The sequence below is a fragment of the Pseudorca crassidens genome, chromosome 8 (genome assembly GCF_039906515.1).
Source record: "Pseudorca crassidens isolate mPseCra1 chromosome 8, mPseCra1.hap1, whole genome shotgun sequence".
Lineage (NCBI taxonomy): Eukaryota > Metazoa > Chordata > Mammalia > Artiodactyla > Delphinidae > Pseudorca > Pseudorca crassidens.
In genome coordinates, this window is record NC_090303.1 from 84,860,123 (window position 1) to 84,886,692 (window position 26,570).

Sequence of the window (26,570 nt, forward strand, 5' to 3'; positions counted from 1 at the left end):
AAATGGCTCAAAATCCATCCTGCCACCCAAGGTTTCTTTCTCCTCCTTTGGTTTTGTTAAGCTGGACAAGACCAGCTAGGAAATGGATGGGGAGGCTAAAAATGATTTTGCCTTTGTGACCTTGGCTTCCTCATGAGAACAGTGAGGGACCTGGAGGTAAACCTAGAATTCCTTCCAGGTCTAACATTTTATGTCCTTACTTTAACTCTTTTGAGGGCTTTTATTGACCTACCTGGGAAATAGTCCATCTTTTCCCCATATCTCATCCTAGGATATTGCTAGGTAGCTGACAGAAGTAAGGACAAAAAGCTGAAAAGTATACTAAGGTGGTCTGAATCTTTGGATAATCTTCGGATACACGACCAATCTCCATGGCCTACCAGTCCTCCCCAGAGGCCTTCATACATGTTCCCCTTTCCCTCTCTTCCTAACTGGCTTCAGCGACACGACAGTCGAGTCAACCAGAGAGGCTCTGTGGAGAGAAAAATAGTAACCACCACCAACACTTCAGCCACGAAGCAATGAGAGAAAAGAGAGCGTGGGATAAAGATAGACTGATGGTCTCTAATTAAAGGGCTCGGGTGATGCATTCACTTCCAAGGGCATGGGTCACTCGACCCAGATAACAGCTATATAAAGCCAAAGAAAACCCAGAATAGGAATAAAACTAAAAATAGCAAGGAAAACTGAGGAGGAAGAAGTGTTTGTACTTTTGCCCTTGGTCAAGCTGTACAGGCAGCTGTTTCTGTTCCAAAGATGGAAAAGCGTGCAAGGGATTTAAAAGCTGGCTCTGAAGCAGCCACAGCTGGTCTAGGAGTTTGATGAGTAAATGAAGAAAGCCCCCAAAGAGAATGTTCCCCCTGGTAAGTCTATTCAAGTTGGCTAAAATCTAAAAAGAGCCAGATAAGAAACTCATTCTGGTTACTGGTGTCCTATGAATGGTTGTAAGAGATTCCTTTCCGCTGTGAGAGGCAGATCTCGACTTTATGTTCAGGAAAGGAAAATCTTAGACTCACTGTGCTGAAAGGTATTCCAAGCTGTATTATAATGGAAGCAACAGAAGGCTGGGGAACATGGGTTTAAGTGTGGCTCTGCCACATTCTAGCTGTATGACAGAGCTTGTTATTAAATGTCTTTGAGCTCCAGTCTTAACCTCTGAGAAAACATAGTCTACTTGGATGGGAAATGCAACTTTTGTGAAAACAAAACATAGAATCCAAGAGGTCTCAGTAAAGAAAAATAATACTTGGAGAATCTGAAGGTTGGCAGGACTGGATAGCCTTGAACAGCTGGGGGTCTTCAAGGCACCACCTGCCTTGATCCCTGGGACCAAGACTGCAAAAGGAGGTTCTGACCTGGGAGGTAGAAAGGAAGGCATTGGAAATTCTATTTACCAGCGAGAGAGCCAGCAGGAGACAGATTACACAGTATCCCCATAAGCTACCTGGTCTGGCTAGGTACAAGTGGGAAAATTCCTTATAATGATGATTTATAATGCTATCTTTAAGATAGTAAAGTAGCAAAATAAAAATTTTAGGCAATTTCCTTCTTTAAAAGAGTCTGCCAAAAGAAAAAAATTATTTTTCAAATAATCAAATCAGGAAAAGTGGGTTACCAGAAAGGTCAAACCAAACACTTCTAGAGGAACAACCCACAAGAAGAATGAATAACAGCCTGGGGTTGAAGTGATGTCCTAGTGTGTGGAAGAGAACAAACACTTTGGGAAATGAAGCTCATGAGCTCAATCCCATCTGTATTAGTCAGGATTCTCCAGAGAAATAGAACCAGTAGGATACATATAAAGAAACGTGTATTATATGAATTGGCTCAAGTGATTACAGAGGCTGAGAAGTCCCATTATCCACCATATGCAAGCTTGGAGGCCCAGGAAACCAACGGTTCAGTCCCAGTCCAACTCCAAAGGCCCAAAACAGGAGCTCCGATGTCCCAGAGCAGGAGAAGATGAAGGTCCCAGCTCAAGAAGAGAGCAAATTTGCCCTTCTTCAGCCTTTCTGTTCTATTCAGGCTCGCAGTGGGTTGGATCATGCCCACTTGCATTGTTGAGGGTGATCTTTTTTTTTTTTTTTGTCTGCATTGGGTCTTCGTTGCTGCACACGGGCTTTCTCTAGTTGCGGCGAGTGGGGGCTGCTCTTCATTGCAGTGCGAGGGCTCCTCATTTTGGTGGCTTCTCTCCTTGCGGAGCACAGGCTCTATGCACGGAGGCTTCAGTAGCTGTGGTGCATAGGCTCAGTAGTTGTGGCTCACGGGCTCTAGAGTGCAGGCTCAGTAGTTGTGGCACATGTGCTTAGTTGCTCCACAGCATGTGGGATCTTCCTGGATCAGGGCTTGAACCCACATCTCCTGCATTGACAGGTGGGTTCTTAACCACTGTGCCACCAGGGAAGTCCAAGGGTGATCTTCTTTACTAAGTTTACCAACTCAAATGCTAATCTCTTCTGGAAACATGCTCACAGACATATCCAGAAATAATGTTTTACCAGCTATCTGGTCATATTTAACCCAGTTAAACTGATACACAAAGTTAATCATCACCCCATCTGAGACCACCCATTGCTATTTGAAAGTATACTCAGTCCAGCCTCGTAGTATATTCACCATAAACTTGACAGGTAGTGTGGAGCCCTCAGGTACACTGTTAAACAGGCTGGCATTAAGATCCTTGCGAGATGATAAGGTTGACAGCATCACTCTCTGTGGCTTTAGATTCTATAGGTTCTGAGCATTTGAAACAATGATCCTTGACTTTAATGCAATGAACCCTCCTCTCCTGACCTCTAAAACACCATTTCTAGACAGATATTTTTACATAACTGAACTCAAAATGTTAAAAATAAAACTACTATCTTCCCTCCCCACCTGAGTTCTCAATTTTTTCTTTTTGCAGTACGCGGGCCTCTCACTGCTGTGGCCTCTCCCACTGTGGAGCACAGGCTCCGGACGCACAGGCTCAGCGGCCATGGCTCACGGGCCCAGCCGCTCCGCGGCACGCGGGATCCTCCCGGACCGGGGCACGAACCCCCATCCCCTGCATCGGCAGGCGGACTCTCAACCACTGCGCCACCAGGGAAGCCCTGAGTTCTCTATCTTGATTGGGCAGGCCACAAACCTCAAGACCATCCATGACTCCTCCCTTCTTCCTCACGCCCAAACTGACGTTGAAGTCACCACTGACATTTCTATCAAGGCATCCATTTTTCCTGCCATCACACCTCACTCAGACTCCTGTCTCCCCTACTGCATGCTATATAGACACCAGGAGTATCTTCCTGAGCCTGAATGTCATTTCCCTGCTCAAAAATTCTTCAACGGCTTCCCTTTTCCCACAGATTCAAGACCAAAGTCCTCAGACTCCAAAGTCGCCCAACTTGTATTCTTTTATCCTTTCTCTTCTACTCAATGGAAAGCTCTAGCCACAGCAGAATACCTGCTCTTTAAAGAACATATGAAATTCTGCTCATTTGCTCAATGTTCCTTCAGCCTCAAATATCCTTGTATTTAGTGTCTACCATGTGCAGGGCAGTTTTAAGTGTTGAGATGATGAACAAGACAGACAAGGTCCCTGTCCTCATGGAGCATATATCTCCAGCTCATCTCCAAGGCCCAGGCCAAATCCACACCTTCCCCCCCAGTTCTCTACAATTCCTTATATTCAAAAGATGAGAATTCTTTTATACTCCTGGAGTATTTAGCACTGTTTGTCTTGTGTAACATTTATGTACAAACATATCTTCCAGCCTGGACTATAAACACTTTCTTTTTTTTTTTAACTTACTTTTGGCTGTGTTGGGTCTTCGTTGCTGCGTGTGGGCTTTCTCTAGTTGTGGCGAGCGGCGGCTACTCTTTGTTGCGGTGCATGGGCTTCTCAATGCGGAGCACAGCCTCTAGGCTTCACTAGCTGTGGAATGCGGGCTTAGTTGCTCTGCGGCATGTGGGATCTTCCCGGACCAGGGGTCAAACCCATGTCCCCTGCATTGGCAGGCGGATTCTTAACCACTGCGCCACCAGGGAAACCCCTGGACTATATACTTCTTGAGGGTGAAAACCAGGTGGTCACTCAACTTTGCATTCTATAAGGGCTTGGACAGTGCCACACACATGGAAGAAACTTAATGTTTCTTGAGTCACATCAAGTCTATCCCAATCTGCTTCCATTTATGATTGAAAAAACACAAAACCAAAAAAAGTGTGGAACTTTGCCTATTTTAAAGAAAAGTAAAAACATCTTTTGGAGGGAGGTCAAAATCAAAAATTGTAATGGAAAGACAAAAGAAACAACCCCACATTATTATAAACTGAAACTTAGGCTTGTAGTCCATTTGAATACCTTGTGTTAATGATTTTACACTACTCCTTAAGAAATCGTGATCTAGAGGCTATGAGCTTCTAGTGAGCAGACTTCTACATAGTCACTTGTCAGCAAATGGCTTCCCACCCTGGGCCAGAAGTCTCATTCCTGTAACATTAGAGAGCTGCCCATTAACCAGCCTCTAAGGGGACCATGGAGACTGGAGAATGAACAGTCAAGCCTTTCATTAGTGCCAAAGGCAAAAGAGCACCCCTAGAAAAATAACTTGGAAGCAGCCTCTAACAGGCTTATCCACGGAGGAAGGCTTGATTTAGGAAAGATATCAACACTATTTACCCTTTTAAAAAGTCAGGATTGAAAAATGACAAATTTAAAATCTGACATATATGAGAAAAAGGGACTGTCCTTTAGACTAAAGAGATTTATGCAACCCATGATCTTGAGTTGGATCCTGGTTTGGACAAATCAAATGTAAAGGACAGGGGCTTCCCTGGTGGTGCAGTGGTTGAGAGTCCACCTGCCGATGCAGGGGACACAGGTTCGTGCCCCGGTTTGGGAAGATCCCACATGCCGCGGAGCGGCTGGGCCCACGAGCCATGGCCGCTGAGCCTGCGTGTCCGGAGCCTGTGCTCCGCAACAGGAGAGGCCCGCGTACCACAAAAAAAAAAAAAAAAAAAAAAAAATGTAAAGGCTATTTTTGGAACAATTGGGAATTTTGTATATGGACTGGGTATTAGATGATATTAAGGGATTATTAATTTTTGTTGGCTGTAGTACATAGAAAAAATGGTCTGTTTTTTAGAGATATAACCTAAAGTTTAGCATGGGTGGAATATTACATTACCTATGTTCTTTAAAATACTTCAGTATAAAAGAAGTTATAAAACCAACCAACCACAGTCACTAAAAGAAAGTACAACATTCTGGAGAATAGCTAGTTTCCTTCATGCTCACTTTCTCAATGGGTAGTCTATTCAGTTGGGGCAGGTCAGGGTCAGCTTCTCCACCATGGACACCAATGCTCTCCACCAGCAGTGAAAGAGCCTTGGGGAGCCCCACTCAGGGGAGCCTTGCATTAGAAGGCACATGGAGAGGGGTCTCTTCTGAAGAGTCTCTTATTCTGTTATTATCAAAGTGAAGAGAGAAAATTATCAGCTTACCATTCACTATAACACATCAGGAGATCTCCTGATGATATAATGAACAACGTCTTGCCTCTGGTTTAGGAATACTTCTTCGACTAGAATCACAAATAAATTCCAGGCTTTGCAGCCAATCTGAAAACTGAAATTTTGCCTTTGTTTACTGCTCCACTGTAGTTTTCTCAGTCTCAGCTTCCTTTATGTCAGCCCATTAGACAAGGAGGAAAACAGTTCTCCAGCTGTGAGAATCTTAACAAATATTTTATTAACACATACTGATGTATTTCTGGGATATAAGAGTCCTCAAAACACTGCCCCCACTAAAGACACTAAAAATGCTCAAGTCCTGGGTCCTCAGTTGAGTTTTGGAACCACGCACTCCTTGAACAGAGCCAGGGTCGCCCTACCTCTCCCAGCCCACATCCCTGTGTTGCAAACAGGTTTTCCCCTCAGTCAGATGCAGATGATGACATACATGCCTTTGCAAGGGCAGGGGCTCCTTATGATTAAACCAGAATGGAGAAAAACTTAGCATCAGCTGCTCAAAAGGGAATTCAGGCTTCATTTTTCAAAGCCACTCATTCCACTTCTCTGCAGGAAGGGCTGGAATATCTTCAGGATGAGGATAAAGATTCCCACTGCCGGAATATTCGGAACACCTTCCTTGATTTCTCAGAGAGACTCTATAAATAGAAAAGCTCATTATTAGAGATTAAATTATTTTATAGAGACAAAGGATGGGTAATAGCTTTAAGGTTTGGTCTGTAAATTTCTCCCACAATGATCTACATATGTCTAGGAGTGAGTAAAACCAGTTAATCTTATATTGTGCTACATATAATATACACCTAAAGCCAGACTAAAAATCAAGAAGCTTGAGTCTACTGTTAGATTACTGCTAACATACTCTGGAGCCTCTAAAATACGGCTTATGTCCTCCTCCAAGCATCCCTATGTGTCCTAATCTTTGAATGTGAGGATGACACTTGTGACCCAGCATCAGTGCAGCACACATTTTGCACTGATTTCGCGTCCGTGATGCTGAATTGGCCCTATTCATCATCTCTTGTGAACAAGGATTCATATTTACAAGATGCCGAGCTGGTGCTAATAGTATAATCTAAGGCCAAGGAATGAAACAAAGTTAAATGACCCTTAAGAGTTTAAACTATGACCTTGGCCTTCTCAGACTCATGACTTAGCCAGCAGAGCTAATAATAGGAAGAATCTCACTGCCACTTGATCACGTCTGTGAAGTGACCTGAGATTCTGAGAAATGGTGTTACAGGGAGACAAAACAGTTCACTAAAAGATAAAAGTTCTCAGTGAAGCAGAACATGTGGTTCTCTCTGCCTTTGAGAGTCATAGTGAAAAGCACAGGGTCTCAGTGAGAGCACAAACATATCTAGCAAGATAATCCATAAAGTTCACTCTAATTTCTGACAGAAGACAACATTTTCACTGTTTTCTTATACTCTTTGTGGCTGAATGTCTCAATAAAATAAAGTTCCAGGAGGGAAGTTTGAACTCTTACTTGTGACTGAGGGCAATTTAGTTAGTTAATACAGTGACACAATTGAGAGATTTAAGTTGAAAAATAGTATAAACTTTTTTCTAACTTCAAGATCCTTTACTGCAGAGCTTCTAAGTTTTGTACTTCCCAGTCACAGCAGCTGTGGGGAATCTTAAAAGACAAGTTGTTAAAATGGACCTTCAAAGGTCCCGCGTGCCACGCAGTACGGCCAAAAAAATAAATAAATAAATAAATAAATAAAATTAAATTAATTAATTTATCTTTGGCTGCAATGGGTCTTCGTTGCTGCATGTGGGCTTTCTCTAGTTGCGGCGAGTGGGGGTTACTCTTCGTTGCGGTGTGTGGGCTTCTCATTGCGGGCTTCTCTTGTTGCAGCGCATGGGCTCTAGGCATGCGGGCTTCAGTAGTTGTGGCTTGCAGGCTCTAGACCGCAGGCTCAGTAGTTGTGGCGCACGGCCTTAGTTGCTCTGCAGCATGTGGGATCTTCCCAGACCAGGGCTTGAACCCATGTCCCCTGCATTGGCAGGCAGATTCTTAACCACTGAGCCACCAGGGAAGCCCCTGAATGCACATTCTTGGGCGTCTAGCATCACTATAGCTCCCTCCAGTGGAATTCTGTGACCCTACAAAACCATGAATCTGGGAATGCTTCTGATAAACATCTGCTGGCAAGTATTATTTTACTTTGTCCTTGGAGGGAACAGAGGTCAGAAATTATTATATTTACACTAAGCAAGTTACATGGCAAATTTGGGAATGAGCCAGTAAAAGAAAGAGAATGCAGTTTTTGTGATTCCTTAATGCCCACCCTCCTCTCACTTCCGTCCTTTGCACAGAGCAAACACTTGAGTTGTTTTCTCAGCTGTCATGACGGGTTTGCATTTACCCACAAGTGTCACCAGCAGCAGTCATTACTGTGATGGCAGCTGAGGGTCAGTGCACAGGGGGCCGCGGAACACAGCAAAGTAACGTGCCCACCATAAGGAATGAAATCAAGGTCGTGGTGGCGGAGCACAGTGCTCCATCCTGACAGCTAAGTTAACTGGCCAGGCTCCAAGTGCAAGTGACAGTAACTCAGATGGAAAAAGCAGCTGCTCTGCAACACTAGCAGCAGCCTGTTACCCCTTTCTGTTTCTGTATTCCTTTTCTACTTCGAGTCATTTGAGTGGAGAAGACAAAGAATTTATCAGAATTCGGTGGAATGCCATATGCTAAACTGCAGAAAGAATGAACCAGTCCCATGCCTGTTCTCTAGGATGAACCCAGACTGTGTCTACCTTGACTTATGAAAGCTGTGGGCAGGCAGGGTGCTAATTATAGGACCAGCCTCCTCTCCTCATCCCATAAACAGGAAGTGCTGCACATGGTCAGGGCAATGGCTTATCTCACCATGGAGTCGGTTTCAGTTGGCTGGTTAGACTCTTTGTGGGCCAAGAGGATGTTCAGCACTGCCTTCCAGCCTGGCTCTGCCGGGGTGCTGGCATCTACCTCACTTCCACCATTCTCCCTGGTTTCTTTTCCAAATGTGATATTCACCCAAGGACACCAGTCTCTATGCTGAGAAGTGGGATCAAAGAAGCTTCGGGAAGATGTGTCCTGAGAGAGGAGGAAGAGGAATCCGTGTTAATGAAGGGCAGATACTATGTAAGTTCAGGGAGGCATTGCTATAAATTGTCAACTCTAGAATCTCACAATGCCCACGTTTCTAGTTTTACGTTCTCCTTTAAACTTCGCCTATGTATTTCCCTCTCACTTTTAAAATTCTTTTACTCCCTTTGTGTTAAACCATCCCTTATCAGGTCTATCCTCTTTTCTCACTACTGTCCCTTGGGCAAGACAAATTTATTACATTGCCAGAAGATGTCCCAAAGAAACAAATGGCAAAACCATTAAATTTTTTTTCCCTCTGGTCACCCAACTGTCCCACCTTTAAACTTATTCTCATGGCCTCCTTATAGCCACAGGACCAGTCTCAGCTCATGCCTGCTTCTCTGTGCTGCATGGTGAGGGCTTGGGTGCTGCTGTGCTCAGGGGCCTCCACACATGCAGGCAGACTCACCGAGCTGCTGGAAGAGCAGAGGCGAGCCCGCTTGGCTCTCCGAAGAGGACTAGATGGCACTTCTAGGCCAGTGGCGTCTCCTGTTCCCATGCTTCGTGTCACTGGGCGGGTTCTGGGGGTGGGGCTAGCGGCCTCTGGCTCAGGACGGTCAACAGGACTGGAAGAGTCCAAGCTTCGAGTTCTAGAGACAATGGGACCTGGGCTCCTTTCAGCCTGAAGGAAAGGGGAGATGATGGAAGTACCCTAATGACATTAATGACTATGGTCAGGAGAAATATTTCTAGAAGCATGTGAAAGCTAATATTTTTAAAACTATAAGAATTTAGTTTCTGAACTGTTTACATAACTAAACTCTTCAAAGAATATTAGATTTCTATACAAAATAATGAATTTAGCATCTCCATTGCAACTGGTGATAAAGCCACTCTGTAATATTCTTGTCAATGCGGTTATAAGTGAAGTTTAACCTAAGTTAATTATACAACCTAAGTTAATTTCCAACTTTTCTGCCAACAACACTTTTGGTAAGAATGCTGTTTTTAAAAAGTCCACCCTGAGCGCTTCCCTAGTGGCGCGGTGGTTGAAAGTCTGCCTGCCGATGCAGGTCACATGGGTTCGTGCCCCGGTTCGGGAAGATCCCACATGCCGTGGAGTGGTTAGGCCCGTGAGGCCGCTGAGCCTGCGCGTCCGGAGCCTGTGCTCCGCAATGGGAGAGGCCACAACAGTGAAAGGCCCGTGTACTGAAAAAAAAAAAAAGTCCACCCTAGGACTTCCCTGGTGGTCCAGTGGTAGTGCTTAAGACTCCACGTTCCCAATGCAGGGGGCCCGGGTTTGCTCCCTGGTTAGGGAATTAGATCCCACATGCTGCAACTAAGAGCCCGCATGCCGCAACTAAAAGATCCCACACACCTCAACGAAGATCCCATGTGCTGCAACTAAGACCCGGCACAGCCAAATAAATAAATATTTTTTAAAAAACAGAATAAAATTTGAAAAAATAAATAAAAAGTCCCCCCCAAACAAGCCAACTAAGTCTATACCTGCTCTGATCCTGGGGAAAACGTGGCATCCTGGCTCCGAGTCATCATCCTCCGAGGAGACTCAGGCACCAGAGAGAAGCGCTCTGGCCGGCACTCAGAGCCTGGGATGGGGGAGCTGGTCAGACCAAAGGACGCATCCAGGTCGGTCATGGATGACTCGATCTGCTGGAAGCCCCAGAGCCCCACCTTCCTCATACACTGTGAACATGTTATCAGGGAGAGCTGCATGGGTTCCAGCGAAGAACTAGGTAGGAATAGAAAAAAAAGTGCGTTTTCTCAGAGGATAACATTTTCAAGGGACTAAGCATAATGATCTGTGAGTATGCTTCATCTCATCAAACAAATCTCTGAAACAGGCCAGGGGACTGGGAACCACCTCCTCTCAGGGCCCCATCCTCCGATCCTAGGACCCAGCTTCATCATCTCTCACGTATTTCCTACAGAAAGATCTAGGGGTCTTAGCATGCTCTCTATGGCAAGCCTATTTTAAAGGTAAGTTTTATAAATTTCTCATGTCCCTTTTAAAGTTTTTCTGTGTAAATGAAAAGTATTGCTTAATCTACCAAAGAAAGCATATTTAAAGTAAATCAAAATTGGTCTGACAGTCTTCTGTCTCAGAGGGAGTCTGCTGAACTGAGCAGCTGGAATGCAGACACCAACTTGGGGCCTAGAGGATTCCAGCTGGTGCTTCCTTCCGTACTTCCTATCAATTAAACTGATTTTTCCTTTCTAAAACTAGAAAGGAGCTTCACTGTTTATAGGAACACGAATTCCCAGCTGGGAAGTGATAGTAAAAGAAACAAAGTTCAGGCGTGTTCAAGAATTCCTGAGTTCTAATTCTGGTTTTGTTGCTAATTCTTTCTATCCCTCCTCCACCCCCTTAGTTTTTCTTTGTCACTGTTTTTCTCACAGGAAACACCATGTGATCTCCAAATGCTAGGAGTAACTGCTGTGTGTGGGTATATAATGTTGTCACAGTTTATGTCCCCAGGCAAATTCACTAACCTACACGCCCAGCCACACATGGAGAGAATACAGGCAGTGACATGGATTTGGATGATGTCTGAACCTAGTTTGGTTGCAGTTTTTCTCTCATCAGTTCCGTGATCAAGTTCATCTTCAAGCAGGTTCAGGAGAAGACTGATCTTGTCTTCTGTCAAGCACTACAAAGGAATCAAGAGAAAAGACTTAAAGTTTCAACCACCATGAAAAGTCATAGATAATGATGTACCTAGGTGATACAAGGCAAAAATCATGAAAAAAATGACAAACACGAAGACAATTCTCTTCATTGGAGAAGACTTACTTCCAGCACAGGCTAAGGTATCACACAGGAGCTTTCTGAACTGCCCTGGATCTGCTGATTGAGAAAGGGAGCAGTGTTTCTGGAACTACCACATCTTCTCTTAGTACTAACTTGTTTTCAAATTACCAATTGCATATTTTCCCTGAAACCTGTAAACTTCAAACCCAAATAATCACAACAGACTACTACTAATTTCTTGGCCTGGCAATGAATTTACTTTTGACACCACAAAAGACCTTGCCACAGTCTTTATTTTTGTTCTAAGAATAAGAAAGCATTATGACAGGGTGAAAAAACTTTCATTGACTAGAGACAGGAGGACATTTATAATAGGCATCAGAGGCTAACAGTTTGGTGCTAAAATCCATAATAGCTTCTCAACTTGAAGAAGCAAAATAATAGCTTCTATTTCCTACAGTAAAGTCTGTCTTGACAGAATACCCACAGGATGATGAAATGGGACAGTAAATATTCAGTTTCAAAGTGCAGATAGGACAGAGCATTTCAAAATTTCTATTTACAAGGGAAAAGGGAGTTTATAACTTCTCCAGCGCTTTCTTTTGGAAAATAGTATGCGATAAACCATATGAAGCCACATTTCAGTATCTTCTGTTAAATGTTTCAGTAACAAATTGAGATAAAATTGAATTTACGCCACTTAAAGAATCATATCTAAAAGTTTAAATGGAACTCACTTATTTAAACCCTCAAGTCCTCTTTACGGTAGAGATTGAAAAAGGTCAGTTAAGAGACAAACAAGTAGTTCTCTTCTTAGCTATCTGTAGCCTCTTGTCATTAAAAGAAATGCTTCATGCTGGCGACAACTGAAGGCCACTGTATGCTAGCCAAGAAAAACTCACCATAGTTTTTAAGTCCTCTGGCCTCAGGGAAGGAAGCTGGAAGTCCAAGTGACAAAGGCTTTGAAAACGATCTAGGAATTCACTAACAAGAACCGCAGGTTCATCCAATGGCAACATCCCAAATCGATCTGTGGAAAAAGTAAACTGGGAGATTATATTGGTACAAATTATAAAAAATAAAAAGCATGTATAGAACAACAGGGGAAATGTAAATTGATGATATTCAATGATATTAAGAAATTAACAATAACACCTAGACTTGTGATAATCAATTAAAATAATGTAACTGAAGTGCTAAAAATAGTTCCCAGTGTACAGTAAGTGCTATGTATCACAGTTACTTCATCATTATTAATCACTTGTTTTTTAGGATTGTTTTAGGTATTGTTTTTAGGTTTAATCTCAGTAATGTTTTATTTTCCTTAAGGGCAGAGACAATATCTCACATAATTTACAGATTTCTCATTACTCCTACCAATAGATATATATATATATATTTAAATTTATTTATTCTTTTTGGCTGTGTTGGGTCTTCGTTTCTGTGCGAGGGCTTTCTCTAGTTGCGGCGAACGGGGGCCACTCTTCATTGCGGTGCGTGGGGCCTCTCACTGTCGTGGCCTCTCTTGTTGTGGAGCACAAGCTCCAGATGCGCAGGCTCAGTAGTTGTGGCTCACAGGCCTAGTTGCTCCGCGGCATGTGGGATCCTCCCAGACCAGGGCTCAAACCCGTGTCCCCTGCATTGGCAGGCAGACTCTCAACCACTGTGCCACCACGGAAGCACCCAACAGATATTTGCTATTATTAAATAATATTAATTTTCTGATGCTAAAAGATCAGTTATCAGAGTACTGATTTTTATTTCTCAACAACAAAATGATTACAGTATGGTTTTTAACATCATTTGATAGAGCTAAACTTCTAGTACTTTTGGTCTTAAAATGATTACAATTTCTTGGGTCCCAGAATCAAATGCCCTAATATTTAAAATCCTTATCATCTCACTCTAATACTACACTTTGGTTCCTAGAAGCCCCATAATGCAATTTTCAAAAAAGAATTAATTTACTTGATGGGGGCAGGGAAATTCTTTCACAGTGTATATGTATATCAGATCACCACATTGCATACTTTTTAATAAATTAATTAATTAATTAATTTATTTTTGGCTGCGTTGGGTCTTTGCTGCTGCGCGTGGGCTTTCTTTAGTTGCGGCAAGCGGGGGCTACTCTTCGTTGTGCCGTGCGAGCTTCTCATTGCAGTGGCTTCTGTTGTTGCAGAGCATAGGCTCTAGGCGCACAGGCTTCAGTAGTTGTGGCACACGGGCTTCAGCAGTTGTGGCGCACGGGCTTAGTTGCTCCGCGGCATGTGGGATCTTTCCCAACCAGGGCTCGAACCCGTGTCCCCTGCATTGGCAGGCAGATTCTTAACCGCTGTGCTACCAGGGAAGCCCCCTGCATACTTTAAATATCTTACAATTTTGTCAATTATACTTCAATAAAGCTGGAAAAATAAACAATAAAAGAAAAAGAAATTACTGATTTTTTTGGATAGAGCTGTGATAGTACTTTTGTGATTATGTTTATTTTTTGGCCACACTGTGCAGCATGCGGGATCTTAGTTCCCAGACCAGGGATCAAACCCGTGCCCCTGCATTGGGAGCATGGAGTCTTAATCACTGGACCACCAGGGAAGTCCCTGTGATTATGTTTAAAAAGCAGAGTCTCAGGAAAGGTTTCTCAGAAGAAGTCAGGTCTAAGCTGAATTGGAAAGACCAACAACAGTGTGTAAAAGTAAAGCCCTAGAGGATAGCACATGTGGGGAATTCTAAATAGTCTCACAGGGTTGGAACACAGTATTCCTGTGGGGAGACTAGTCGGAGAGAAGGTTAAAGTATAGACAGCAGCCAGACCATGATTTTATTAATGTATGTGATGAGAAACTACTGGAAGATTTTTTTAAAAGGAAGAAGTGAAAGTGATATTATAGACAATATGTATTAGTTTAGAGCAGAGACTAAGGGGTCAGTCTGGATGCAAAGAAATAAGCTTAGCAGACATGAAGGTGATTTAAAATAGTAATCCCTCTAAGATATGAATGGCATAAGGATGGAGAGAAGGAGCATCAATTTTGAATGAAGGAACACTATCAAGCACACCAACATCTGCATAATGGGAGACACAGAAGAAGGGCAGGGAAAGGGGCAGAAAGAGTATTTGAAGACATACTAACTGAAAACTTCCCAAATTTTATGAAAAACAGTAATCTATACATCTAAAAGCTCAAAATCTGTGTAAGCAGAGAAGGGAAGAGCGAATATGCTAAATAGAATCAGAGTAGGTAGGAAGTGTACCAAGTACAGGAAGGATTGATTAGCACTTGTGATGACACATAACTTGGGGAAAAGGGTGTTCGAGTTACAGTCACACACAACAATCATGTACAAAGATGGTTTGACAGGAGGTTCTAAAATGAATAAGCTAGTTTTCCCAAATGGAAAGTTAACTAGATAAACACTATCCCTCATCTCCTAGAAGACTAAAATTTTAGATGGCCCTACTTATTATAAAGCTTCAAACATGCTACATGTGACAACATGGATTAATTAAAAAAAAGTTGACTCCCCCTACAAAAGTAGGTTGCAGAATATATATAGAATGATAACATTCAATGAAAATTTTAAAACAAATAAATAGTGCCATATATATTGCTTCTAGATACATGTAAATGTTGTAGACACAGAAACCATGTAAGCAAATCATGGACACCAAATTCTGGATAGTAGTTATTACAGGACAGGGAGGCAGGGAATGAGATTGGGGAAGACTACACAGCTGTATCTGTAATTCTTCCTGATTAACAGAAAGAAAGCAGGGGGGGTGGTTTTGCAAGGATAGCAAAATGTTAGTATTAGGTGGGGTTGGGTGGTAGATACAGAGATGTTTCTTATATTATTATTATCTACAATTTTTTCTATACTTGAAACACTCCACAATCTTAGAAATTACTCAAGAAGTTAAAAATAAAACAAAGAGACACTTTCTATATTCAAGGGTAACAAAATATTCCTTAAGAGTTTATCAAATTATTTAAAGTTGGGACTTCCCTGGTGGTGCAGTGGTTAAGAATCCGCCTCCCAATGCAGGGGACACAGGTTCGATTCCTGGTCTGGGAAGATCCCACATGCCGCAGAGCAACTAAGACCGTGTGCCACAACTACTGAACCTGCGCTTTAGAGCCCGTGAGCCACAACTACTGAGCCCTCGTGCCACAACTACTGAAGCCCGCGTGCCTAGAGCCCGCGCTCTGCAACAAGACAAGACACCGTGATGAGAAGCCCGCGCACCACAACAAAGAGTAGCCCCCGCTCGCCGCAACTAGAGAACGCTTGCGCACAGCAATGAAGACCAAACGCAGACAAAAATAAACAAATAAATTTTAAAAAATTATTTAAAGTTGTTGCAAGCAACCAAATAGGTCAAAAAAGTCATTAATTTTAAAAGATGCGTCATTTTACTAGAAAAGTCAGGTAATAAAAAACTGAAATCAATGAGAAAGGTGTGGACTTTAAAAAAGTGAGGTTTAATAATAAAACGGAAACACGTCCTGATGACCAGTGGCTTTGGTTTAACAAAACTTGGGAGAAGAAACCAGGTCCCAACACCTATCTGATCATCTTCTAATTCAGGATTTGGTCTGATTGTTACAACCCTAAGAAAGTACCACTAAAAACCTATGAAGGGAAAAGAGTGAACAGAGAAGAAATTAATCCCATCATGAAAATGTCTTCACATAAGTTTAAATATGTGTTTTACAATTAATGTATGTGTGTATTTTGTCTACTTTAAAGTATATGATATGCTCAAAATAATCAGTCCTAATAAATTAGTAATTGCAATTTAAAATGTTTACAGTGATTTAATTTAGTTTGTAATTATTGGTAAATGTTAGAAAAAAATTACCTTCACAATTTTATTAGATATGCTTAATAAATGCAAGCATTAAAGTATAAATAGTTGAGGTTTTCTTTTCTCCACACAAAAGTCTCTTGAATGTTAAAAAAACAAATCAAGGGGGCTTCCCTGGTGGCGCAGTTGAGAGTCCACCTGCTGATGCAGGGGACACGGGTTCGTGCCCCAGTTCGGGAAGATCCCACATGCCGCGGAGCGGCTAGGCCTGTGAGCCATGGCCGCTGAGCCTGCGCGTCCGGAGCCTGTGCTCCGCAACAGAAGAGGCCACAGCAGTGAGAGGCCCGCGTACCGCAAAAAAAAAAAAACAAAAAACAAATCAAGGGATGATATAATTGGAAGGTCATATCTGAGACCTATTTAGGAGGTAGAATGGATAGGACCAGCTGGTGATGATAAGGAGGGGCATCTAAGGTGACTTTCAGGTTTTTGGGTAGCATAACTGGAGGGGGAGGTAAGTAACATCTACCAAGATGGAGACAACATAAGAAGTGAATAAAGTTTTAAGCATAAGATGAAGAAATCAGTTTTGTATATTTTGAGTTCTAGGTACCTGTAAGATTTTAAGTGGAAATGTTTAGAAGGTAGTTGAAAATATGAGTCAAGTTCTAAAGAGAGATCTGAATAGAAGTCAGAAGTCTTCAAGTAGGTGGTAGCTGAAGTCACAAATGGGACCAAGAAAGTAGAGTGTATTGTACAACATGGGAAATACAGCCAATATTTTGTAATAACTATAAATGGAAAGTAACCTTTAAAAATTGTACAAAAAAATTAAAATGCAAAAAAAAAAAGAAAGTAGAGTGCATGGTAGCAAGAGTTCGCAACCACCAACATAGGCCTTAGCAGATAGAGAATCTGTCTCTGCCCTGGGTGCACTGGACAGAGAAGATTCAAATACGCATAGGACTGAGTTTTGTTATACTACACCGTGACACAGCTAGGCCAACAGCAGGAAATCCTTGTTATACAGTCATTTTCACTTTAAAAATTTTATTTCTTAATAATTCCTTTTCTATCACCTCTTCATATATCAGTAGATGGCACTCTACGGTCACTTTCCAACTATTTTTTCCTCTTAGTGGTCACTCATGGAATATTCCTGGGCATCAGTGACCCTGGAATTAGCCTGAGCTGTCCTACTGAAATAAAAAACATACCTACATGGAGCTGGTCCTGTCAAGCATGAAATATATGAATTAATAGTGCTGCACTGTAAACATGGGTCCAAAGAGTTTTGTCCCTGGTCTTGGTGAGCCCCCTGGCGGGCTCGGCTGTTGAAGCTGGTTACTCAGCAGGAATATGCCAACACGGCCAGCAAAATAAAAGCAAATCCCACTTGAGACTACGTCTTGGGCTCCCTTGTTCTGAAGCATTTTGTGCACACATCAGTGGTTTCTGATTCGAGAGAGAGTGCGTACTGCCACAGCCCTTACACGAGAAGGACAAGAGGAGCCTGCACCTGGCCTCTCCAGACCCCTTACCATGGGGCAGTCTTTGGCTGTGATGATATCCTTACTTCAGTGCTACTGATATATTGTGCTGTTTTACTGTAATAAACTGTAGATTTGTAATCTCTCTCATGTGGGGTCCTGTGAGTCTTCTTTAGCAACTGAACCATATTTAACTGCCACCGTTAGTGCCATTAGTGTACCAGGAAGCCTGGGTAGAACATGGGGCTGTTTGCTCTGGTGGGAAAAGCAGAGAGTCTGAGATCAGATAAAACCATGGTCATGGCTCCTCACTAGCTGGTTTTAAGACTTCTGATTCTTGGGACTTCCCTGGTGGCACAGTGGTTAAGAATCTGCCAGTCAATGCAGGGGACACGGGTTTGAGCCCTGGTCCGGGAAGATCCCACATGCCGTGGAGCAACTAAGCCCGTGCGCCACAGCTACTGAGCCTGTGCTCTAGAACCTGCGAGCCACAACTACTGAGCCTGTGCGCCTAGAACCCGTGCTCCACAACAAGAGAAGCCACCGCAATGAGAAGACTGCGTACCACAACACAGAGTAGCCCCTGCTTGCCACAACTAGAGAAAGCCCGCGCGCAGCAACTAAGACCCAATGCAGCAATAAGCAAGCAAACAAACAAATAAATAAATAAAATAGTAAAAAAAGAAAGATTTCTGATTCTCAGTTTCCTCACCTAAAAATCAGGTTGATATCTACCTCCCAGGGCCCCTGAGAGGATTAAATTGGATAATGTATGTACGATTAAACCTTTGGCATGTCAAATGCACTTAATAAATAACACAATAAGTGAATGAATATTAGTTCTCTTGTAAAGCACAAATAGACAGGAGGAAAAAGAAACTTCAAAGGCTAGATTTTCTCAAAGAAATAGACAATATGAGAAACGCAATGACCAGGGGTGGGGATGAACTGGGAGATTGGGATTGACATATATAGATTAATATGTATAAAATAGATAACCAATGAGAACCTGCTGTATAGCACAGGGAACTCTACCCAATGCTCTGTGGTTACCTAAATGGGAAGGAAATCCAAAAGAGGGGATATATGTATACATATAGCTGATTCACTTCGCTGTACAGCAGAAACTAACACAACATTGTAAAGCAACTATACCCCAATTAAAAACAAATAAACAAACAAGCAAAAAAACAAAACAAAAGAACCCCGCATTGACCAAGAAGAGATGGTAAATGGGAAATTTTGTAAATAAGTACCTGGAGAGGGGCTGTCTGGCCAGAAACAGAACTTCTCATGGGCAGTACACAAGGCTTTCTTCAGCTCAGCACATCGTTCCTTATCTGAAACCCGAATAGATAACAATGCCTTAAAAACAATGTCTTATATAGATTCAAAATCCAATGACCAAAAGCCTTTAAGAGTATAGATACAACTAAGAATTAAAATAACTCAGAAAAATTTTAAAGATATGAAATATTAGCAACTGAATCATCTTAATATTTTTCACAAAACAAGTTCTAAATCAAGATTCTGAAAGCAATAACAAAGGAGATATCATGTATCTTATAAGGCAGGCATTCCAAAATGTGAGCCTTCATAAAAGTCCTGTGTCTCTTAGCCTAAGTATAAATTTCGGAACTATAAAATAAACATACTGCTGTTAGTTTCCCAGAATACACAAAGTCAGGTTCACTCTAAAGTAGCTGAGCTTTAAAAAAAAAAAAAAAAAAAAAGTAATGACTAAAGCTAGTAATTAGGGTGAAGACAATCACAAATTCACCTTGTTATATACAGAAGTACACATTCTTTGATCAAACACAAGTGACTGGTCGTTTCAGAAAAACTAGTATAGGGCTTCCCTGGTGGCGCAGTGGTTGAGAGTCCGCCTGCCGATGCAGGGGACACGGGTTCGTGCCCCAGTCCAGGAAGATCCCACATGCCGCAGAGCGGCTGGGCCTGTGAGCCATGGCCGCTGAGCCTGCGCGTCCGGAGCCTGTGCTCCGCAACGGGAGAGGCCACAACAGTGAGAGGCCCGCGTACCGCAAAAAAACCCACAAAAAACCTAGTATAGATGTCTTTTGAATATGGAGAAAAATGTAATTTGTACTTTATACTTACATCTGTCAAAATCAAAAGCTGGTTGTAAAGTGGCACAGAGAAAAGCTTGACAGCTGGAGCACTTCAGCATATCACATTCAACTGTGACCCAGCCATATTTTGCACAGACCAGTGGAGACAGCTCAGGGGGCTTTCCTGCCCATTTCAAAGAGTATTCACATTAAGAAAAACAACATGCATGTACCTTAAAATGAACAAGTCAGAAATGAAAACTTTAACTCAATGTTTATAGGAATAAACACATTAAGAGGAAAAGCAACAGGAAGCCCTATGCATTTTATATGTTTAAAATGTTTATTTTATTATTGGTTGTGGGGTACAGTAGAAAAGCCATTCGCTTTTGCTTAATATGAAATACTAGGGATTTGAAAACACTAGTGAAAGCACTGGGATTTGCCTAAGCAGTAAGGGATGGTGAAGGTCAAACAAGCTGAAATATTTTATCACTCATCTCTGCTCTCCTATTGTATCACATCCACTTTTGCCTTCTGAAGAATAAAGTCAGTAAAATTAATAATATTCATTATTCCTCCCTACCCCAAATTTGATTGTTATATACTAACGTGTGTGTGGTATGTGTGTTTTAAGTAAGCTGAGAGCATCAAGAGCATCTGTAAGTATGTGCATGGGAAATATGTCCTAAAATATTTATTGATCTTTAATATTCAACACTCAGCTTTTTCTATTTTACCTATAGAGCTCTTGTTTTACAGAGCACAGGAAAAAAAAAAGGATAAAACATAAAAGATGCAGGAAAGTTCTATATTTTTACAAGGGATATAGGAACTTGAAAACATTCTAATAGCAGCAAAAGGAGGACTGAAGGCTAGAAACAGAATCTAAATATAAATGTTAAAGGAGTTTGGATTATGTAGAATAAAAGTAATAGAATCACTTAACTAGCTTAAGTTAAATAAATAATTATCATATCAAAGTGGCAATCAATTTATATCCAATGGGAACAAAAAAACAACAAAAGAAAATGATTTTAAATGCTTTGTCAATATCAGGAATTAATCCAAGGAACAGGAGTAGAAGCATGGTTAAAATACTTTCCCCTTCCTGAACAATTCAGTCCTAAAGCCACCAGGTGGTGAGCAAGGCAGAGGATTAAGCCAGGAGGTGGGAAGACAGCTCATCGCATGGTGTCAAAAGCCAAAAAAAAAAAGCCAAGTCGGGTAAAGAGGGAGTCCATACAGAGGGGGGCCTACCTTGGGGTGCTGTAGCCAAGTGGGGTGTAAAGAGCATCTACATGGGGCTCCCACTCACCAAATCAGGGGCAACTGGAATCTCAAAATATATAATAGTAATGGATTATGACCCATTGAATAAAAAAGGAAATCATGAGCCCATGCTGCTACAATAAGTTACATAAAGTTTGATGAGGAATGTGATATTTACATGGTTTCAAAGCACATCCCCACAAAAGTTTAATTACAAAGGAGGAAAACGCTACTTTACAATGGAAAACAGGACAGACACTCCCTTAATCAATTGATCAAAATGATGATCGAGGGTAAAGGGACAGATCAAAATCATGTGCCACCTGACAGGATGCAATGAGAACACAGCGTTACTTCTGTGATATTCCTACATAACCTGAATCTAATCATAATGAAACATCAGACAAATGCAAGTTGAGATACACTCTATAAAATAACTGGCCTATAATCTTCAAAAGTATCAAGGTCATGAAATTCAAGGAAAAACTGAGGATTCTCAACTGGATCCTTTTGCTATAAAGAACATTATTACTACAATTGATGGAATGATTATGATGTAAGGGTTATATGGCAGTAATTTATTATGTGAATTTCCCAATTTTGATGGTTTCATTGTGGTTATGTAAGAGAAAGTCCTTGTTTGTGGGAAATATTTGGGGGTAATGAGGTGTCACTTTGGCAACTTACTTTCAAGTACTCACATGGAAGTTCTTTGTAACCTGTGCAATCTTTCTATAAGTCTGTAATTGCTTTAAATTAAAAACACTCTAGCAAATAGAAAATGGCAAAAGTGATGTGATGTCAGTTGAGACCTAGCTTCTATCTTGCTCTCTCTTGCTTGCTCACTCTGACTGAAGCCCGCTGCCATGTTGTGAACTATCCCTGTGAAGAGCCCATGGAACTCCAGCCAAATTTCTTACCAAGTTTAATTCTAAAAATTAAAAACATCAGAGAAAGTGGTGTTACTCCTAGGAGAATAATTCCAGAAGCAGGCAGAAAGTGCAACTCACTCAAACCAAAAAGGATATAGAAAAGGTTTCCACTCTGCTAAAGAAGGCTTCTTTGCTTCTAGATTCCAATGGAGGTTCTTCTGCTCGCGGTGATCCATTAACTGACTGGAGTGTGGCAGATGTGTCCTTCCTAAAATAAAGTGGCAGAACTATTGGTAATCCTTTCAAGGTATCACTTTGCCTAAACGTTTTTTATCTAGCTTCTCTGCACATTGTATCATCAATCACGCCACTCTGGATTTTAACCTTTCTAAATATCATTTCAGTCAGGTAATTTTTCTGTTTAACACTGTCAATAGTTTCACAATACTTACTAAGCAGAATCCAAATTCTTCAGACTGGCATTCAAATCTCTACAGTTTGGCCATAACTAAGTTTCAAGCAATTTCTACCTTGACCATGCTCCACTAATCCTATACTGGCAAACTATGCTACCTCACTCATTGCTCCCCAACAGTATTTTGCATAATTTTTGTAAACACAAAATAAGACTCAAGGCTTCTGTGCATTATCCAATTTGAACCATCTTAGAAATTTAACTATTTTAACAGCAGAAAATGACAATTTTGATATTTCTACCTGGATTGATCCTTGCTATGCAATTTTTCCCCAAAGGAACTAATTTGAAAATTTAAATCAAAGTAAAGAATTTTAGCTATTTCATGAAAAAATTCAAGGAGAAAAAAACCAGCAAAACAATTCTTTTATATTCAGTGAAAGGCATTTCAACAGCACCTGGGAAGTTTAGAGGGAGGAACTGCTGAAGACAAAAGTAATTTTAATAAAAGTAAGATTACACCAAGTATTATAACTCAAAATAAAGTAATTTATTCTAAGAATCCTTCTGAGAGTGACAGCCTCAGGGAGGTGTGGATCTTGGAAAAAATTCAGAGCTTCCATAAACTTGGATAGAAAAAAATGACATTTATTTTGGTAACCTCTAACTGAAATGTAGCATTTCCCTCCATTATGAATGAAGATAATTTAAAAAACCACAGTAGCATCAGCAGTATCTGTAAATTTGTCATCAATGGAAATCACAGGTATTTTGTCACCACATTATGGTTGTTGCACATGTTTTGAAATACCGTTTATGCTCTCGCTACTTCAAAATTATGGTAGATAACAGACCTATTACTAGATATTATTTAACTCTTAAATAATGAAGCGTTTTACTGCATCACTTTTTTTCTTTTACTTCTTGATAACTGCATTCCAACGTAATTGGTATCCTTTATAATCCTATGTAATTTACTTTATGCATTTAAAAATATAATTCTCAGAAGGTGTTCACAAACTTTACCAGGCTGCCAAAGGTGTCTAGGACTTAAAAAGGTTAAGAAGTATAAGAGAAATCAGGTGCGCATGTTCAGTTCGCGGTCCTGTCTTTTTCCTTCCTCCCAAAACCTGTCTTAAGGCAAAATTGCGCCCAGTACCTCCCGAGCAGAAGATTAAAGCCGACTGAGCGACTGGAACCCCAGTCTCTTCAAGATCCCGAGTCGCAGCCATTCCCATCGCCCGAGTTACAGACCCAGGGTATCCTACCCTGGCCTGAGTCCCCCAAACCCTCTCCAATCCGCCGTCGCCAGACCCAGGGTGGACTCGCGGACTCACACTTCGGCGCCTCCCTCTTCCGGGGCAATCCCCTCATCTATCAGCTGTCGGACTTTCTGGGGAGTCTCTTCTGGGGAGCGAACAACCGCACTACAATTCTTTTCGACCCCCGCGGCAAACGTTGGCCCCTCAGTGGGCGCCGCCATCTTGGTCCGTTTCCGAGTTGCTTCCCGGCGCGTATGAAGGCTCAGGAACTTCCGTTCTGAGCTGTTAGGATCCTCTTTTGGCTTCCCACGCGTTGGCCCAAGCAACCTGCCGGGCGACACCGCCGGGCCCAGCCCTTCCTGGCCATTTTAGAACGAGGTAGGGACTTCCCTGGCGGTCCAGTGATTAAGACTACGCGCTTGCATTGCAGGGAGTGTGGGTTCCATCCCCTGGTCGGGGAGCTTAGATCCCGCATGCCCCGCGGCGTGGCCCAAACAAACAAAACCGAGGTGGACCCTTGCAGGAGGGCTCTGGTTAAACACCAAGATTAGTCGTTTCCTTTATGTACGAGCATACTTGGCTTGATAAGAGGTTTTTAGAGCGCTGTCTCTCCGAGTTCAGCAGGATTGAGGGGCCCAATTTAGTCTTAAGATAATTAACTGATAAGACTTTGCTAAGTTTATCTTTTTACATGTGAGGGAATGGCGACAGTCACTTGAGAGTAAATAATTTAGAATCCTTAGAAACCGTGTTATGGGTGGGTTTAGAAGTCTGGCGTTTGCCGTTATCGAACACTTCTTCCCTGCTTTGTCCAAAAATTATCTATTGAGGGTGTCCTACTGACGCTGTTCTCGGCGCTGGCAATGACAGCAGTGAATAAAGGAGACGTCATTTTTAGTGGAGTTAGACATTAAAAAAATACGTTTTCCTGAACTTCTGAAATTACAAGTGCTCCAAAGAAATCCCAAGGGTTAGGGTTAGGGTAAAGGAGGACCTAATTCAGTCTACAGATTCTCCTGAGAGCATCTGTGCTGGAGTTAAAATAGATGAGATTGTGGGAAAGAGATCTACACAGACTCTAACAGCATCGCAAACTGGAAGGAGTTTTCCTCATATAATAAACAGAAAAAAGAGACTGATGTGACTGAACAATGGGCAAAGGTAAAAGTGGGGCCACCCCCCAACCCCCCCCATCCCCCGCCAGCTCACTCTCTGTGGGCTCCTAACTTCAGTAGTTATTCCCGCCCACCAGGACTTTCAGCCTATTGATCTCAGCCTTTCCATTGTTCCGAACAACACCACCTTATTTCTTCCCTCCTTAGCCAGCTTCAGTTCGATGCCAATCATTATCATCATTCCTTTGCAAAATTTGCATATGGACAGAGAATTAGTTAATATTAAAGACTTATTTAGTTTTGTTATATGTGATAATGGCACTGTGATTATGGTTTTTAAAAGTCCTTACTGGGAATTCCCTGGTGGTTTAGGGGGTAGGACTCGGTACTGTTACTGCTGAGGACCCAGGTTCCATCCCTGGTTGTGTGACTAAGATCCCACAAGCCTCGTGTCGTGGCCAAAAAAAATCCTTACTTATAAGAGATACGTCTTGAGGTGTTTATGGGTGAACTAGTATGACGTCTGGGATTTGCTTTAAAGTTCTGGAGGAAAAGAAAATGTGAGGAGAATAGATGAAAAAAAATTTTTTTTAATGTTTATTTATTTACTTATTTGGCTGCTCCAGGTCTTAGTTGCAGCACTCGGGATCTTTACTTGCGGCATGCATGCAGGATCTAGTTCCCTGAACGGGGATCCAACCTGTGCCCCCTGCATTGGGAACGTGGAATCTTAACCATTGGACCACAGGGGAAATCCCATGATGAAAAATGTTTTTAATTGTTGGTTTTGGGTGATAGACTCATGGGGGTTCATTATATTATTCTTTCTATTACTGAGTATTTTTGACAATGTCATAAAAAAGCAAAATATATAGCTGAAAATAATACATCCTCTAGAATGTACTCTCAATTTCTTTGGACCTTTCTTGCTTTGTAGTACTCGTTTGGCAAAACCTCAATCACAGTAGAGTTCAGCGTTCCACCACTCTGCTCCTGCACCCTGTCAGCTGAATACGGTTAAAGAAAAAATGCATGGCATTCTGACTTGTCTCTCTTTGTACTGTCGACCTCAAGTGGGCCCTTAATTCTGCCCAGTAATCATACTACATTTCCCTAGTGTACCTCCTCTCCTACTTTCATAGATGACTTTCATATTTCTCTCCTCAAATCTTCAGTGTCTCTTCGAATCCATCCTCCCTGTCTGCTGATGTCCTTGTTTCCTATTTCACTTAAAAAATTTAAGCAATCAGAAGAAAACTTCCACAAATTAACACCACCGCATCTACCCACTAGCATGTGGAATACTGAGAATTTTTTAAGTTCCCACATTCCCATGGTAGTAGCCAGAAATCAGAGCCAGTTTTAAGTTCAGTCTATTGATAACCCACCCCAGTGAACATGCTTTTGCAAGCCCAGAGACAACCCATTGATTCTGAAAATCAGCCAATCACAGACTCATTTCAGTACACACACCTCCAAGTGCCAACCAATCAACAATATTCTCATGCAAGTTATCACTTCTGCAGAGAATGTCAACACACTTAGACCTCTGAAAGGTCACCAATCCCTGAACTCCCCACTTTCTCTAAATCCAATATAAGATTAGCAGTTTGGTCTTCTCTAAACATGTGCCTGACAAGTATGACTCTCACTGCCTATAGTAAGCAATAAATGCAGCTTTGTCTTTTCATTTCATATATTGAGTGGTTGTCTTATCCTCTGATAGTACTTTACCTTTCCTCCTGTTACTATAGATCAGTGGCTCTCAAATGGGTGCAGTTTTGCCTCCCAGGGGACATTTGGCAATTTCTAGAGACATTTTTGGTTATTACAGATGGGGTGATGGTAGAGGCTGATGTTGCTGCTAAACATCTTACAGTACACAGGACAGCCCCTCACAAC

The 26,570-nt window shown here is 41.8% G+C and overlaps 1 protein-coding gene across 2 annotated transcripts; it reads right to left on the reverse strand.

Moving 5' to 3' along the window:
* Window positions 1-5,709: 5,709 nt before the first annotated feature.
* On the reverse strand, window positions 5,710-23,837 carry ZC3HC1 (zinc finger C3HC-type containing 1). Of its 2 annotated transcripts, none has more exons than XM_067747000.1 (10): window positions 23,629-23,837; window positions 22,033-22,144; window positions 19,782-19,932; window positions 18,920-19,003; window positions 12,269-12,396; window positions 11,108-11,265; window positions 10,103-10,346; window positions 9,063-9,305; window positions 8,393-8,599; window positions 5,710-6,152 (listed from the first exon to the last, which is right to left on the reverse strand). In XM_067747000.1, the coding sequence occupies exons 1-10, from the start codon at window positions 23,772-23,774 to the stop codon at window positions 6,084-6,086; spliced, it is 1,542 nt and encodes a 513-aa protein (XP_067603101.1). In that variant the 5' UTR covers window positions 23,775-23,837; the 3' UTR covers window positions 5,710-6,083. The 2 variants fall into 2 exon arrangements, with proteins under 2 accessions (XP_067603101.1, XP_067603102.1); XM_067747001.1 differs by having other exon boundaries at window positions 9,063-9,275; window positions 23,629-23,833.
* Between the last annotated feature and the right edge of the window lie 2,733 nt (window positions 23,838-26,570).